General features: G+C 43.4%; 1 protein-coding gene across 5 annotated transcripts in view; it reads left to right on the top strand.

The window, feature by feature from the left end:
* LOC144113703 (uncharacterized) overlaps positions 1-18201 on the top strand; it is a 103335-nt gene that overhangs the window by 56514 nt on the left and 28620 nt on the right. For 3 of the 5 annotated variants that reach the window (XM_077646969.1, XM_077646966.1, XM_077646968.1), the window contains 5 exons: positions 2451-2516; positions 9128-9358; positions 11070-11165; positions 13890-14169; positions 14661-14899. In XM_077646969.1, the coding sequence (XP_077503095.1) occupies positions 2451-2516; positions 9128-9358; positions 11070-11165; positions 13890-14169; positions 14661-14899 (912 nt within the window). The remainder of the gene's footprint in view (positions 1-2450; positions 2517-9127; positions 9359-11069; positions 11166-13889; positions 14170-14660; positions 14900-18201) is intronic. The other 2 variants (XM_077646967.1, XM_077646970.1) reach the window with 1 other exon arrangement.

Raw genomic sequence — 18201 nt, forward strand, 5'->3', positions numbered from 1 at the left:
GCCGAAGGTGAACATGCTCTGACGCCGGGCGGCAAGATCAAAAGACCGTCCATGGAGCTGCTGTGCAACTGGGTATCAGAGGCATGGGGGATGATTGATGTAAACATGGTGGCCAGAAGCTTCAAGAAAACAGGAATGAATTTGATCATTATAAGCGATATGTTGTTATATCTGGTATTGTTTTAAGTGGGTCGCACTGTAATGAAAGGTCTCAAGCAGGGAGAATCAATCTGCAATGCTGTTCACTGCCTGTTTACAGGAGGCATACAGGAGCCTGAATTGGGAACAGTTGGGTATAAGAGTTAATGGAGAATTCCTTGGTAATCTGCGATTCGGTGATAACATCGCCTTGCTAAGTCACTAAGGAAATGGTGGCGTGTTGGCTGAGTGGTTATGTTGCTTGGCTGCTGACCCAAAAGACTTGGGTTCAATCCAGGCTGCGGTGGTCGTATTTCGATGGAGGTGAAATGCTAGAGGCCCATGTACTGTATGATGTCAGTGCATGTTAAAGAACCTCAGGTGGTCGTAATTTTCCGGAGCCCTCCACTATGGCAACCATTATAGCCGAAGTCGCTTTGGGACGTTAAGACCCATAAACCATCACTCAGGAGATGAATGGCAAAGCATAATCAGTGACTTAGACAGGCAGAGAAGAACGATGGGTGTTTAAAAGTTAACATCCATAAAACTAAACTAATGTTCAACAGTCTGGGAAGAGAACAGCAGTTCTCAGTTGGTTGCAAGTTGCTAGAAGTGGTAAGGGAATACGTCTACTTAGGTCAGGCAGTGATCGCAGATCTTTATCACGAGAGTCAAAATATTTCTGCAGAGACACTTAAACCGTTGACATGTGGGAATGCGAAAGGATCGCTGTCCCTGGGTGCATTGTTGAAATTTTTCCGCAGATTTACTTAGGTAAGGCATGCATATGTCATCTGTTCGAATTCCTGACGGAAGCTAGCTTCCAACCTGACATATAAGCTGCATGCGACGAGAAATCGTGTAACACCACCTGGAATGCTGTACGACAAACAGTTGTGTCACAATTTTGGTATGAATGTTGTGAAAACTGGTGCCACATGGAGGTCGGCCAGTTGCGCATATATGTATATAGACGAACGACATGTATAGGACTGGAAAACTGGTGCCACATGGAGGTCGGCCAGTTGCGAATATATATAGACAACGACATGTATAGGACTGTTTGAAGTGGTAGTGCTTGACTTGCTGTGTGCGTCATACAGCCGCTTGATGACGTCAGCCTATTTTTCTTGCCATCGCTAGGATTTTCTGTACCATCTGCAAGTGCACACACGTGCAACACCTGCTTTTTTTTTGTAATAGGACAAGTAATGTTTTTGCATTAATTACTAGAATAAGAATAGGGTGAAGTGCATTTGGCAGGTTTTCTGGGATCATAAATGGCAGTTTATCAATATCTCTCAAGAGAAAAGTATACAGGATCTGTCCTGAAAGTAATGGGACAAGTCTCTACATGGCGCACGCATGCTCTAGGTTGGGAAACTGGTTTTGGGGGAAGGAGGGTGAATCTTGACTCCACAATGAGATGAGCTCAGTTGGCTTTGAGCAGGCAAAGAGAGTGGAAGTGTTTGAGCGTGTAGCCCAGTTTCGTCACTGTGTAGAGGAAACCATGGAGTGAACATTCGAACAGCGCTACGCAGTGAAGCTTTACGTCAAACTGAGTAAGTCACCTACCTAGACATTCGACATGATCAAGACAGCATTTGGGAATGATGCAGTGTACAGATCACAAGTGTTTCAGTGGCATAAAGCATTTACAAATGGCCGTGAAGACGCTCAGGATAACACAATCAACATTACCGTTTGTAACCTCATCAACGGGCGCCTGGACCATTGCTCGTCGTGAACATCTTCACGGCTGTTTGTGAATGCTTTGTGCCATTGGAACACTTGCGATCTGGTTGCATCATTCCCGCATGCTGTCTTGGTCATGTCAAATGTCTTGGTAGGTGACTTACTCAGTTTAATGTAAAGCTTCACCACGTAGCACTGATGCAACGACAAACAGGGGCACATGCTCAAACACGTCCACTCGCCTCGCTTACTTGAAGCCAACTGAGCCTGTCACATTGTGAAGCTGAAAGTTCCCCCAAAATCACGCCACGCCACGACTCGTCTCATTACATTCAGGACAGACCCTGTTTAATAGGTGTATCTTACTGGTATCTATGGTGTATCTATGGGCCATAAACCTGGAGGCTGAGGAAAAAACTTAAGGACAACGCGATGAGCTATGGAAAGGTAAATGATAGGTGTAACGTTAAGAGATAGGAAGAGGGCACTGCCGAGTGGGTCAGGGAACAAACACTGGTTAATGACATCCTAGTCGAAATCAAAGCTGCGTTCGATTCAGAGCCGGTTCACAGCACCCATCCTGAAAAAGTGCCGCTTGTGCCCTCGCGATGCAGAACCAGCTCCGTGGGGCAGATCACCATGGTTCAGGTGCAGTGCGTCAGCAGCGCCAGCGCATGCAGGTACAGGCCTTGTCTGCTCGCCGTGGAAGTGTTTTGTCCTTGCGTGTATTTTTTGTGTGTGGTCGTTTTTGTGCCTAACAAGACTTGAGCCAGCCATGGTTGGCTATGGACGACGACGACTTTGCATAGTTCCTTTTATGGAATTCTTCAGTCTTCAAACAGTGAAGATGAGGAAACCAACACCGTGCTATCTTTCGCCACAACTTGCTTGGTTCGGACAGACCGCAGTGTAATTCCAAAGTGCTATGAAAGCGTGGTTGCAAGATTTCGAATTCATGAATCTTTTCAGACTCTCTAGAGAGACATTCGAAGAACTTTCGGCACGCTTCAAGGCCTCTGCATATTTTCCGACGCCTCAGGGAGGGCACCCACAAATCCTAGCCAAGAACCCACCTTGCTCATTTAGCTCTTCATAAGTAATGTTAAAAAAAAAACAGTCCTCTGGCAGCTCCACAGGGCTTCAGTTCCAACTCCCCCGTAGTTGCAGCAGAAGGGCCAGGCAGCGGCGAATCGGCAGCATCTGGCTGAATGCTTAGTGCAGTAGGCAAAGGTACCAGCACCAGTTGTGGCAAAACACACTCGGATTTCCCCTGCCCACAGCTTGCCAACTACTCAGAGTGCTGTTGCATTATTTGGAAGAAAAAAATTGTGTGTGAACTTGCTTCCACACGGGCGGCCTGTCACAGCATATGGTGGCTACAACACAAAACACAAAGTTGCCTGCTGTCGTGTACATTTCATGCACCATTTTCTTGCAAAATGATGCTGGGCCCATCAGCAATAGGGAAGACCTCCCTCAATAGACAATATGCGAAACTGCTTGGCGGTCTGGCAACACCATGCCCACAGCTTCCGGTTTCCATCTTGGTTCGGTCGAGCTCGTCGAGCTGGTGCGTCGTTTACTATGCGTAATTTCTGATACCGGTGTTGCTGTCGGGAATCTCACAAGTGGAATTTCAAAAGCCAATGCCTTAGTTGCTGTGTTGCTTGTTCTACTCACCTTTTACCAAATGTAGGTTTTTTTACTCAGCGCCAGCATGCTCCTACCGCGTTCTCAGCTTCGCTTGAAATTTGGCACAAATGATGGCAACAATCAGCACAGGAAAGTGGTTTAGAAAGTTGAACTCTGTGCCGTCATCGTTTTAATACGCACATCTAAGTACCGGTTCGAGCATCGCACATTATTATCGCTATTTTATTTTCAAGTGGAGGCAAATTAATCCATTGTAGGGTAGCGAGCGGTTATTTTGCGCTGAGTGTGCAAATGTGTTGATGAACTTCTGTGCCACTGTGAACTATCATGCGTGCTCACGCTAGCAGCTACGTGCACGGCGATACAATATCACACAAGGACCTCGGCCAGCTGCGTACTGCCGTTCTCTTAACTGCAATGTGCAATGCATATCCGAGATTTTCGACGTCACCGTTCCAACGCCGTTGCCAGCGTTGATTCAAGACGTCGCTAGCGTTGATTCAACGAGGCGTATGCCTCGTTGAAACTGTGTCATGTAGTGAATATTGCGTTGTTAGCAGTCCATACTAATAATAAGTGGATATCCTGAAGGAAAAAAGCACATTCATACCTCAGTTTTTATACATAGTGTGTATCACATCACACAGACGCATTAACGCGCATAACATATGCGAGGGTGATCGCAAGACAAACATTGCTTGGGACCTTGCTACAGCTCCATGGCCGAGAGAGCTTTCTAGCCCTTCTAAAAGCAATTGAACTTGAGAAAACCCAATTGAACACTTAGAAAACTAAACGGTAATCGGTGTATGGTTCTTTGAGTGCACTTAGTTCACCACAGCATGTGCGATCGAGGTTCGTAGATGGAGCGCATTTAGTGCCTACCGCCACAATCCAGCTAATTACTGAACGCGCTTCTTCCTGACTGGACTAGATGCGTGAACAACATAGGCCTAGGCCAGCTGAAAAAATTTGCTTTCTCTTTTGCGTTGATGAAGTATGCGTCGATATGTTCACGTCCGACTGACTATGCGCTATCAGAGAGTTAGTAAATGCACAAAATCGACTCCTTATTTTGATCAGAGAACAAATACTCTGATCCGTAGCCTAGTTTGAACGCAAGTCACCTGCAAAGCTTTGTGAAAAATCAGTGCAGAAAGCGAAAGGTGTGCACCGGTCAACATGTTGACACATGATAACTCGCGTGGCACTTCGTGTTATTAAAACATTAGCATAAAGTTAAAAAAAATAAAAAATGAGAAGCTGAAACGTACCTGGTTTTCACACGCATCGTACTGTCCTCGCAGAGCGCACGGCGTAGTGCAACAGCGCAGCGGCATTTCACATTTCAAACGGAGTGCAGCCGTTTTAACCTAACGCTGGGCAGCAGTTTCGTTTTCTCTACCGAACCAACTTGGCGGACCTAGTTCTCGGAGCACCAAAACATGGCACTGCACATTTCGCAGATCATCTATTCACCATCAATATTTACGAGCACGTTAGCGTAGTCTGCTGAAAGCTGTCTGCAGGTGCACAACTTTTTTACGCCTCCTTGGCGCCATAGTTCCTCGCAGCACAGTGGCACCACGGCTGCACCTGAATCAATCGCGGGTGGCGGTGCAAGGGCGCTGTGAATCGAGGGGATTGGTGCAGCGCACCGCTGCAGGCGGTGCAGTGAACAACTGCTAAATCGAATGCATCTCAAAAGAAAGAAATGGGCTTGGCCAGGGCATGTAATTCGAAGGCAAGATTACTGATGGCCGTTAAGGGTAACTGATTTGATTCCAAGAGAAGGCAAGCGTAGCAGGGGCCGGCAGAACGTTCTTTGGGCGGGTGGGGTTAAGAAGAGCTTCAAATGGGCCTAGTTGGTTCGTAATCTTCGACATTGTTATTGCGCTACTCAAGGTTTACACAGACAAGGACGACACATACAGACAGGGCTCAAACTGTCAACTGATTTTATTGCGTGGGAAATTCGTTTTATCTGAACATCCTCTATGCATGCCTGTCAGCAGAAGAAGATTAGACAACTCATCTCCATGAAGCTACTTTTTTTTGTGTCTTTTCATCTTAACAGTTCAGATAAAACGAATTTCCCACGCAATAAAATCAGTTGATAGTTTGCGCCCTGTCTGTATGTGTCGTTCTTGTCTGTGTAAACCTTGAGTAGCGCAATAACAATGTCGAAGGGGTTAAGACGTTTGTGGGTGTAGGGTGGTTGCAGCTGGCACAGTGCAGGGTTAATTGGAAAAAAATGAGAGGGTTTTGCTCTGCAGTGGGCGCAGTCGGGCTGCTGATGATGATGATCTGTGAACTGTGTCTTTCGTGTCTGGGCATAGATAATTTCTCTTTCATGTGTACAAACGTGACTGAGTGAATACGCCATGAACTGCACAAGGTAGAAAACTTTGCACACTCTGTAAAGAACAGAAAGTTGGGCTAGTTGGTGTGGATTCATACTTGACAGCGCAAAAAAAGCTTTTGTCCTCGTTTTTTTGCGCTGTCAAGTATGACTCTGTAAAGGTTCTAGTACTTTGTGAGAACATTTACACGTATGACTGCAGAGGCGCCGGCATAGTGTGCGACATACAGGACTGCTGCCATGCGTTGAATTCACTGGTATCAAGGCCTCTCTTGTGCACGGCTTAAGTTTTGCGACAGGCAAAGAAATTGAACTGCACAAATCTATGGCAGTGGACAACCGTTTGACAAGCGGGCGAGCCTTAGAGCTGTGCTTGCTGGAGTGCAGTTTTTCGGGAGGTAGTTTACGACATGTCTTTTCGCTTAGCTAGCTTAATTTCTCATCTGTCTACTGAGAGTGACGTGTTACTACTGACTATAGCGGAATCGTTGCACATCGCATTGCCGTGAACCTACATTCCAGGTCTTATTTTAAAACTTTCGAAAGCGCTGCTACGGGGGACGCCAAAAGAAAGAAAACGAAGGACAAGCGCTTGTCCTTCGTTTTCTTTCTCTTGGTGTCCCCCGTAGCAGCGCTTTCGAAAGTTTTAAAATGATGTGCCAACTCTCTCAACTGTCCGTGTTACATTCCAGGTCATGGTCATTCGAAGCAGCACTACGAATCAAAACTGCAAAACATTCTCACTGGGTCTGCTGTTCATACCGCAAATGCATAATAGTATTGCTAGGCTGTTCTGCCGCATTAATACTTAAGGCAGCTATGATGCTTTGTCTTTTTGCTGAAATGGTATCTGGGAAGCTTCAGCAGTTCACGGACTACAGGCGCTGGAAATATGAGTTTCTGTGGCCCATGTTTTGTAACTTGGGTAATTAATCACGCGCTATTTATGCACAATATGCCCTGCATGAGTAACACATTATCAACTGATATGAAAGAGCCATGCACCTGCCTCTTCTCACATATTCCCGGTCTCGGTCTGCCTGCCACCACTTCCGCCTTGTGTCGCTGGCGCTCTCTGCCGTCCCCACTCCCGACTTGTGACAGCTGTTGGCGTCGGAATCACATGAACAACTGCGAGCTGTGGCGATGGTCATGCACTGCTCATTTCATGTCATTTTTGCTATGTTCTGTTATTTTTCGCTGCTTTTGAGCATGAATTGTTGTGTAGTGCCATGTGGTGTGAGTTACAAAAGCAAAAGCAGCGAAGGCTGCTGTGTTTTCCACGTAGATGCGCCGACAGTGCTGGAGCACAGCAGTTGTGTCAACTGCAGTCACTCGTTGCGATCACAGACATCTCTCTCATGTTGGTTCTTGTTTTATTGTTGTGAAACATTTGCATGGTTTTGCCAGATTTCAAGTATCTCAGCATTAGACAACAGATAGTGTAGCGAGTTCTTTATATCAAGGTTAACCGCCTCACTACCTTTATTGCATGGAGTTCTCAAATACTCGCACTTCTATGGGAGGCGGTGTTGAGGAGTTGAGAAACTTTGTTCATGGGCCAGAATGAAGCATGACCCATTGGAGGTTGAACAGAAGATGACGTCTGGAGGTTGGGGGTCATAGATGGCCTTTTTGTAGCCTGTGCAGCTTGACATGCGGTAGGTGGTGGAAAAAAAATTGTCAATTGAATGATGTTAAAACTTGTGGAAAAGACAGCCTAGAAGTTGTGCGATGGTTTGCTAAGTTTACAAGTTGAGTGTTATGTGTTACTTTTGGAACGCTTGCATGGTACGAATATACTGAGCCAATAAATGCTGCTCTATGGTTTTAGTGCTTCTGCATGCAGATTTGGGCTGAACAAATGATGAATAGGCTAGGGCTTTATATTCTTTACACAGAACATTGTAATCACAATAGAAGAAAAGCCCATGGTGCAATTTGGGGGTTATGGTTTCACTAAATCATTTTACACAAACTACAAAATTTTAAAGCGCTAGTATGCTTTAGCTTGAAAATTAAAAGCCATGCATTCGAACTTATTTGAACCATTCAAGGGACACTGAGGACAACTCATCTAATTTTTTTTCTTATTAAAAATTATCCTGTGGCTTTTTCTGGGTATGTCGATGTTTGTCTGGGACCAATAGGCAAATTTATTGCCAAGAAAATTGCATTTAAATGTTTTCCTGCCACTCAATTCAAACTTGTAATATCTACACTGAAAAGGACTCCGTGATCACTTTTTTGAAGTGAATGGTGGTGTAGCCTAGCCTCTGGGATCCGCGCCTGTATCAGTGCACTGCAGTTTACTTGCGAAATTGGCCTGTGGTGGTGACATCTTTATTTGATTTCTTGGCTTTTTCTAGCTTATAAAAATTCTGTTTTCAGTGAAAGTAGCATTTTTGTCATTGGAACCAGGTAATCTGTCAATACAGGCAGACTTCAGTTTCTCCTCAGTGTTCCTTTTAAATTCAGCCCAACTTTTAATTTGGTAGGAAAGGTAGAATGTCTTCCACTAAAACCTTGTTGGTCATCGTCTTGTTTTGTTTTGTGCTTGGCTCTAACTGTATTGTCAACCTCGGGTGGTAAAAATTCAATGGCCTCCACTATGCCTTCTCCCATATTCGAAATGCAGCTTTGGAATGTTAAACCCTACGTACCGCATGCACGACTGCATTCTCACTACTATTCAAATTTGCTATTGCGGAATGTAGGGGAAAACATCTGCCTTATCACTGGCGGTGGGAACATCCAGCATTTTTTTTAAACCATACCTGTTCTCCATGTGCAAAAACATCTACTTTAATTTTATTTAGATACATGTACTGTTGCTCTCAATATGACTTGCAACACATCTGGAGTGAAATCAACTGAGGTTTCCGCTTTGTAGTAAATTAATGCATTTTCACACACAGCACACAACTTGCAGAAGCATTGTTTACTTTGTCCTTTGTATCAGCAGCTAAATGTATAAATTTCGATGGGCTGTCACTGCTTCAAATACTGAGCTTCTACCACATCTTATGCATTGCAACTCACATTGAGGGCAATAGTGCATGTTCAGTCTTGACCCTACCTTGAATAGACCAAAGCGCCTTGTGCCGGGGTGCTGTTTAGCTAGGCTGCCCTTTTCCCATTAAAATCCGTCATCATCCTGTTCATTCGTGAGTGAACCATTTGTATGTCTGGCAGTAAGTAGTGACTCGGGGCCTGTTCTGTGTAAATTTGTCAAAATGCAGAAGGGCATGCAAACATTCACTCTACTTCTTCCAGGCCGAGGCAATTCACATGGCCAAACAACGGCCGCAACAGCATCATCATCAAGAGCGGCATGAAGATGACCGAGAAGTGGAAGAGTTGCTCAGCTACATCAATGGTACCGACAGTGGTGGCAGTCGAAAAGAATCTGCACATGTCACAATGGATGCCAATGTTACTAGTACAACTTCCTCGCCAGGAGTCAAAGGGACAGTGACCAAACGACACAAACGTAAAACCAAAAGGGTATGTTAGAATGCAGAGTTCATTCTGTTTGTGTTTGTAGGAGCTCACCTTTGGTAAGTCTGGGCCATCTTGCTGGAATAATTTACCTCAGTATAAATTCTGCTAAGGATGAAGTAAGGATGCGGTGTAAGTAACTGTTCAGTTTTCTTCTTTATTCAGTGAAAATCCACAGCGCCGATATGGCATTATTGTGAGGCATACAAGGCTTTAAAAACAAATCCGCAGTGCTTCGTATCATCACATCACTTGGCAGTGAATTCCATTCCTTGATTGGTTTGTACAAAAAAAAGAATGCTGGAAGATATTTGTCCTTGAGCTGTACGGTTGCACTTTGCAACTATGATTGATTGGTGAAGATACATAATGCGGTGGGTGCGAATGTGATGAGGATGAAACTCCTTTTCGATCATGACAGATTGAGTAGAAGAGCTCTGTGGTGTTCTCTCATTGGAACCCAGCCTAGTTCTTTTTTCATACTGCTTGTGCTAAGAAAGTGATCTTAGAGTTCAAGGAAAAGTCACACGGCAGCAGATTGGATACATTCAAGCATGTGCACATGAATATTATAGACGAGATCTTACACAGGACGAGCATATTCTAAAATGGGCCTGATGTGTGTTTTATACGCTGCATCTCTAATCTCATTATGCACAGTTAGGTATCTCTAGCTGTCTCCAGCCTGCCTGGTTCATGACGGTGAACATGGCAGTGCTAGCCAAAGCAAGGGACATGATTAATCCACATTTGTTTGTCTGTGTGTTGTACTTAAAATGAAAATACACCAGTGCTTACCCTTGCTTAGTTAGGTCACAGAACTCAGTGAGAGCTGAGCCTGCTTACCAATCGCCAATCATTTTTATATCACCGTGCAACGACAACTGGCCGCATAATAGTTTAACAGTGCCACCTCGCAGCTAAGCATTGTGTAAAGCATTCTCTCACATTAAGCGGATGCAGCACCATCTCGGATTGAGGGGATGGAAAATGCGGCGGTACTATCATTTTTAAGCTTACTTGCAGCAGCATCTCATGCTAAGCAGGCTAAGCTAAATGGGGTGACGCATGCTGCAATGCTGAAACGTCCTAGAAACAGCTGTCTCTGTAGAAGGAAATGTGTCACAGCAACCTTATCTGCCAAAGCGATGATGGCTGCTGCTGCTGCTGCAAAAGATACCCCCCCCCCCCAACACTTCCTCACTCACTAACTGCTAGGTTACCATGCTAAGAATTAATGAGCAAAAAACTAACAAACTAGGAATAAAGTAGCATTTTTACCTAATGTGCTTACACGATACAAGTAAAAAAAAGATGCATGCACACCCTTTAGTGACTCTATACACAGTACATTGCGTGAAGTTGTTAATCAAGTAGAACAGTGCAAGCTGTCAAAGCGCAAGGTCAAAAACTTTCAGTGCAATCTCGTACTAAACATAATAAACCATATGAAGTGGCGCATACTTTGGTGTAAAATGTCCTACTAAAGACAGCTGTTGCTGTAAAACAAATGATGCATCGTCTTTTGCTATGGCTCATATTATTTCCCATTTCTATGGCAATGTCCATGCATTCTTTGACATTAAATAACCATTGCACTGCTTTCTTGTGCCAGGTTTCACTGTAGTCTTCGCATTTATAAGGGGAATCACATTTTTTAGATCTTGAGAACTATTATACATAATGAGTTTTGCCTCCTTTCGGGCTTTCATTTCAGAGAGAAGACCTAGACAAGGTTAATAAAGCAATAGAAATAAAGGTGCACAGTGCCCCGGTTATATCAAGGCTAGTAGAAGATGCTGAGGAATCGAAGGTGAGCTTGCAAGTCATGTGTTATAGACACACCTGTGAAGGAGTTGTTTGCACTTACTATACAAATTTCTTGTGCTTAATTCTGATAAAAAGTAAATCTTGAATTGATTCCTTGCACGTAATGCAGTAGCGGGTTTTTTGCACCCTGCACTTCATTGGTCATGTCACTTTCACACCATCAGTGTCAATGAACTGTTATATGTGTACATCTCTTAGTTGCAGCTTGTCGAGCTGCCTGGAGCCTGCCTGTTCATTGTTTACTTCTGCTGGTCTTTAGCTAAAGGTCGCCACATGGTTCTTGTGGAGAATGGCATCGTATCACAAGTCAAGTTGGTTTATGATGATAGAATTCAGTGCCAAGTCTTCATGTTGAAATAGTGAGTGCAGAAACAGGCCCAGGCTTATTGTTGTCCTCCTATACAAAATGGTGGAGTGCTTAAAATTATGAAATAAAGTAGCATTTGTCCTTGAGTATGTTCTTCAAGCTCCCTGAGTTTGCTTATCATACATTGTCATGCAGCTTAGTCGTTTTGGATTTCCGTAGAGCTTGTGCAAAAAGTGGCACAGCATTATGGTTTCCTGTTGTTTAATAATTGTGACACTTGCCACTGGCCTGTAAGTATAGAAATGAAAACCAAGTGGGCTAGTGCAAGCCTTGTGCTATTGCCATATTTTTCTGCTAGCTGCCACAGTGGCTAAATGTCCAGCACACTGGTATTGAGCTCAAGGTCACAGCTTCGACTCCAGCCGCATTTTGATAGAGACAAAATGCAAAATGCAGTAGAACCCCTCTATAGTAAATTAGCTTGGACCAGTAAAAATCTTTACTATATCAATTGGTGATGGCATGGTTCCGACTATGCTCTCCGGCTGCCACTAAGCACGAAGTGTTTGTTTTTAAAAGAAACACTCAGAAATATCTTACAGCCTGCTCTTATGTGATAATTATTTATTTTAAGTTATCACGTTTTCGACTTCGTTTACATTTTGTGGAAGTACCTCATTTACACGAACACAATGTGGCTACGAAAATAAACTGAGTGATTCCATGTGAAAACCGAAGCTTTGCATGATCACTGCGTCGTCTTCTGTGGCCTCAGCACCATTTAAGAGTCAGTAGCTAAGAAACGTGCGCGACACAGTCAAGCGCTGCAAAACCTCCAATGCAGTGCCGCTATGCCTCAGCTTCTTGGTGCTGCTTCCCCATGATTTGCACTGCCGTGCTATGAACACACAGCCTTTACTTTCCTTTTCTACTATTCACTGCACTTTTACTGGCCTTCCTTTCTCAGCAATCGTGCCACCTCCTTTCTACATTCATAGTCAGCTTTGTTTTTTCCGTGCGTGCCGCATGCTTTGCCTCACGGCCTCAGAGTCTTCAAAAAGCTGTCTTCTCGCAGCTCTCGAGCTTGGTGGTGAAGCCACCTTGAAGAGTGCCATTTTATTGTATTCAGTATTTGCCTCATGATCCTAGACTTGGCCTGTGCCGCGATGTCATCACGGTGCCACGGCCAGACGCTTTTTACTATAGCCGTTTGTTTGAAAAAAATCTTTACTATAATCAAAAAAAAAAAATGTACAGTCCTCTATGGAAGGTGTATTGGGACCGTAGCTTCACTCTACTATATCAGAGTTTTTACTGTAACAAAGTTTACTATAGTGGGGTTCTGCTGAAACCTCGGTACGGATGTTAAACACACATTAAGAACATCAAGAAATTGAAGATAATCGAGAGCCCTTTGCTGTGGCCCATAAAATGCATCAACACATTGGAAAGTATATACATTACGAAGAGCCAGCCATTAGTGAAATTTTTTACATGATTTGCATCATTAGAATTGTCGGGAATCCAATATTTCCCCTGAGTATTTCCTTGTCTTTTGATTGCACCTCTTCATTCTTACTGTGGTGAGGAGTACGCATTGTTACCAGCATTGCACAGTGCTTGTGCTGCTCTGCTCAGTGATGTAATCCAGTTATTGCCAGCTTAGACATGCGATTATCCAGCTTTTGCTGCTGCTCTACCCATATTGTCATCTGCCATTTATGGCACTGTCGTGCGCTGAACAAATCCAGCTAGCTAAGGGGGCATGAACTGGTATCTCTCTGCTGTGATGTGATGTCAGTGGAAATGATGCCATAAGCAAGGTGAAAAAGAGGTCTGGATCTGAAAAAGGCATTGGAAATGGAAAGCAGATTTCAAATCCAAGAGTGTACGTGTTCCATTGTACATAAAGCGACGTATATTTGGCTCAGGTGTTAGTAAACATGGGGCTTAATGATTGCGAGAATTTACTGGTCATGGTTATATAGTGCTTCAGGGTCGCTGTAATTTATTGTTTCATATCCTCAGGAAAGCTGCATTCAGACTGCTTAGATATGCTGATCTGTAGTGTTTTTCCAGGGTGCATTTCTTGTACAGAGTAATCTGCATACCTTTCACTTTGGACTCTAGTTTCCTTGTTCTCTTCAGTATTCAGTGTTCAAGACTCACAGTAAGAGAGAGTCAGTCAAGTAGAAATACGGTTTCAGTTTGTAGGACTAGCATTTGGCAATTGTGCTTTACTTCTGGGTACAGTTGTATTTCTGTCAGAAAAAAAGCAAATTTATCTTGTACTGCTGCTCCCTGGTCTCATGTTCTGCTGATTTGCAGTCTTGCTTTTATTTAAGAACGCAGCATTCCATCGTGTGGGTGATTGGCAAATCATTCCAAAATATTTTTCAGGTACCATCGTCACCAAAGGCAGTGGTGAACCGCAAAGAAGCTCGTAAAGAAAATGGTGTCCGGTTGAGTAAGTGCCCTAAAAGTAATGGCGCAAGCACAAATGGCAGTAGCTGCATTGCCAGCATTCACGAGCTGAATGAGGAGTGTCCCCCTCCGGAAGTATCCTTGTGCAACAGGGTGACTTCTAGCACAATGATAAGCACACTGTCCAACAGCAGAGTGCCAGCAACTGCAATCTCGGGTAATGTGTTCATCATTGGTAGACCAACTTTACCTTCAGGTAAGTTTACCGAAGAACTTACCTATTGTACTGTTTCTTCTCTCAAAAATGCAAGGAGCAATTAGCATTCACTCAAAAACAGTCATACATCTATTTAAGAAAGGTCTTGTAGCTGTATGGCTCTTTTGGGTGGGTTTTAATTATCCCATTACAATGTTTGACCCTTGAGGCACCTTTTTATAAATATGCTTTCATGGTGTGCAAAATAAGTGCCTCCAGGTTTCATTCAAATTCTGTGAACCTTATACAAAGTGAGTAAAACGTAGAGAACTTTTTATATTAAATTGTGTTTGTAAGAGTGAATATATATAAATATTTGCTTGATTGTTTGCCTTAGTCTGTCTGAAAATTTTCTTATTGCAACTTTTTAGCCTTCCTTTTTTGCGTCTTCATGTGACGTCTATTTGCATTGGTCTTTTGAAATACTGTACTGTTCTGTCTTGCATTAAGTCATGGACAGAACAACTTACATAATCTGTGTGTCATGACAGAAACTGGGAGTATGCTGGACGAAGAGACTGTGTCAAAAATGACAATAGGAGATGTGGAGCTATCAGTGACATCAACTACGTTGTCCTCAAACAATGTTCTAAAGACAGTCTGCCAGGACCGACAAGCAAGCATGCCTGAAGCTTCATCAAGTTGTAACCATCGGCAGAGCAGGGCTAGAGATCAGCTTTCAGAGGCCAAAAAACAGCTATGCATTACACACCACCTCAATGGCACGCAGGTCAGTCATTTAAAATGCTCTGGCATTTGCATAAAAGATACAAACAGCGTTGCTTTTCAAAGGACTTTACAGTGTTTGCAAGCAGACTCAGCATTTGAATATGTATAGCTTTTGTCAAAAGGAATGAGCGCAAGGAGTCTGCTTTCAAGCCCTGTTGTGAGGCTCTCATAGCAGCAGTGGAACTCCTGATTTTCGGAGGGGCGAGGACAGTGGTTCCTCTCACCTGCAAGGGATTTGGACTGTTGGCGATGCATAGTGAGCCTTTCAATGTGGCCCAGAAGCAAAGCCCTTGAACTCCAAACTTTTGACCAAGGTTGGACATCTGGAGGCGTGGACAGAAGTAAACAGAGCATGAAAGGAGTGGCCGAACAGCATGGCTGTGCTTACTAGCTGGTCTGGAAAGAAATGCAATGCGCTGTACTGCATGCCTTGATTTCACTTACCTTATTGCTGTGGTATTTGTACTGCATGCCTTGATTTCACTTACCTGATTTATGTGGTACTTTATCGAATGGCTATAGCTTTGTGAGCACTGGGGTTGCTTTTTATGAGGGTACTTGGCACCGTTTCATGTGCTGTTAGTGCAATCTTGGCATGCTAAGCAGATATTTGTTGCGTTTAACTTCACCATCTTCCCTTTCTTCACGAGTCATGCAGACCATGATTTCGTATTCACTTTTCATTTAGTGTGTTTAAAATGTTTGTCGTACAACTGCAGTGCTGGCTTTTGCTTCATGTTGTTGCTTCTTTTTGTCATGCTATGCAACAGTTTGAAGTGTATGCAGAATGAAAAAGCTTTGAGGTGATTAGTAGGCCAGGGGCTGTTTCAACATGTCTTTGAACTTGTTCTCTTTTTTTTGCTGAAAATCTTTCCTAGTCTTTTTTTTTTTCTTTTTGCTAGCTGCGTGAAATTTTCTATTGGTACTCGGATTTATATTTTACGACTTCAGCCAAGCCTGTCTTTCAGGGGGCTCTGCTAATGGTTTTAAAAGTGCAGCTGCTTGAGCTGAAAAAAAAAAAAAAACTCCAGTCATGCATAGGGTTACTTCATGCACAGACGTGAGCAGCTTTGATGTACGAAAATTCAAAAATGTGTTCAGAGAGGCTGGCAAAGAAGATTGTTGGGCATAAGTTCAAAGACCATTTGCGATAACCTGCAATTTACTTCTCATTTCACTCTTTTCTTCCATTTGCACCTTACAGTTGTACTGCACAATCAGAGATAAAGGCAGGGTCACTTAACCAACTCAACCCTGCAGCTAGTGGCTTACCAAGCAACTAGCACATACTGAAGGAAAAAGCAATCACTGGCCAACCTTGGTTGCACCTCCTAATCATGTGTACTCACAAATTGGCTCACAAAAATGGTACCAAGCACTGTCGCAAAAAGTGCCATCAAACTGCACAAAGCCATTGATGTCGCCATTTGAAAAAGTATCGCATCACTCACATTGCCAAAAGGAAAGAAAGCTGTACACTTGCAGGGTCACTGGGAGCTGGAGGCACGTGTGTCTATGCCACAGTTTATATTTCTCGTCTGCCCAGCTAAATGTCACTAGTACACAATTAAATTATCACTTGAATGCTTCATTTCTGTCCTCTTCTATTTGCATCTGTCATCAAAGGTTTATGGGGGGCAACCCTCGGAGAAATTCAGTTTCTTTGCATCCAAAGTCTACTGCTTGAAATTCATTGGTACACAGTAATTTGCAGAGTAACAACCAGACTGCATACATTGGATATGCATTGAAAGATCCCGGATGCAGTGAAAGATGGCAGTGAAATGAAATTTTTTGCTAATATTGCCTTCCTGAAACTTTTGACTGTGGTGTGCACATTATATATGCACCTCTTTTGTGCTCTTACATGTAACAGATTGTCTTGAATGTTGCTGTAATGTGCAGTCTTTGTCAAAAATATACAGCCCAAGGGGTTTGCTTCCAAGCCATATAACGGGGCTCTCAAGCACATTTGGCAGTCCTAGGTTTTGGGGGGTCGACGACGCAATTTGTCCCCACCTTTGTGAGATTAGTGTCACTGAGGATGCAAAACGAGGCATGCTGCAGGGCACAGAAAGAAACCTCTAGGGCTGTATATTTTTGACAAAGACTGTACATGTGTATGCAAAATTTTTTTGTGATAATTTTGGTATTAGTGCTCAGAACAAGTGTGTAATGACCACCTCATGCTGAGCTTTTGCATGTTTTGGTTCAATAGGGATACTTAGATGAGTATGTAATGCTTAAGAACTTTTTGTTGTTTGCTGAGTCAGGGCACCAAATTTATGCCAATGCATTTTTTCAAATGCAATAATGCATAAAATGTTGTAGCTGCTTATATAGGCATGCACAGAAAGTAGTAGGGGCTTGTGGAACTGTTGGGGCAGAAGTCTTCGTTATTTGGTTGACATACGCAGTATTTTCTTTCACTCTCTATCTGGCTTGTCCATGAAAGTAGTACTAAATGTACAGTTCTGTCTACTTTTTGGGTGAGAGCATAAGAGTGCAGTCGGGCTCCATGCACTGCCACCGCAGCCAACATGAGTGCAGTGAGGCAAAGTGGGCTACAGCACTTAGGTACCACAATGTCTAGGTATGCTAAAGCATGCACTGCTGCAAAACAACCTTTGTTCACTGCAAAATTTGGGTAACCAAGTAGCTTTGCTTCTGCGGATTGCGTGTCAAAGGCTGGTTGGTTTGATGTTCATGGTGTAATCAGAAGCATTGACTGCAACATACCCTGTTCTTTAGAAGTGCTCTCCAAAGAGCATCTTCCATTCTTCGCTCGCTCGGTTTCAGGTGCTTGAACAGTCCGCCATTTTTAATTGGCAATTACTGATTCAAGTTGCCCTCTAAGAATAATTCATTTTTACGCATAGGTCAGCTTTACATTTTCTCTCATTTCTAGAGTGCCCAACATGGCTTGGTTACAAAGTTAACATGCAAATGAATAGTTCCTTAAGGCTTGCAGCTTTTTACTACACTCTATATGGAGCAGGTCACACTATAAAATGTCTCCCTTTTTGCTTCATGATCTGATATCAGTGTGTACACTGGGTGATAGAGCAATGGTAGTGAAATATCGCCTGGATGAAATATCAACTGGATGAAAGCGAATCAACAGCTTATATAGACTGCTTGCAATGCTCTTTGCTTTGCTTCTGCAGTTACGAGGTGGTGTGTGTGTCAGGTCTCTCGCAGACCATTTTGGGGTCCAGAAGAGGCACAATCCGATTCAAATAAAAAAAGATCAAAATAAGTGTGCCATTGTTTCCAATGGTGTGGAGCTCTACATAGGCAATA

Source organism: Amblyomma americanum, chromosome 1 (genome assembly GCF_052857255.1).
Source record: "Amblyomma americanum isolate KBUSLIRL-KWMA chromosome 1, ASM5285725v1, whole genome shotgun sequence".
In the NCBI taxonomy this organism is placed as follows: Eukaryota; Metazoa; Arthropoda; class Arachnida; order Ixodida; family Ixodidae; genus Amblyomma; species Amblyomma americanum.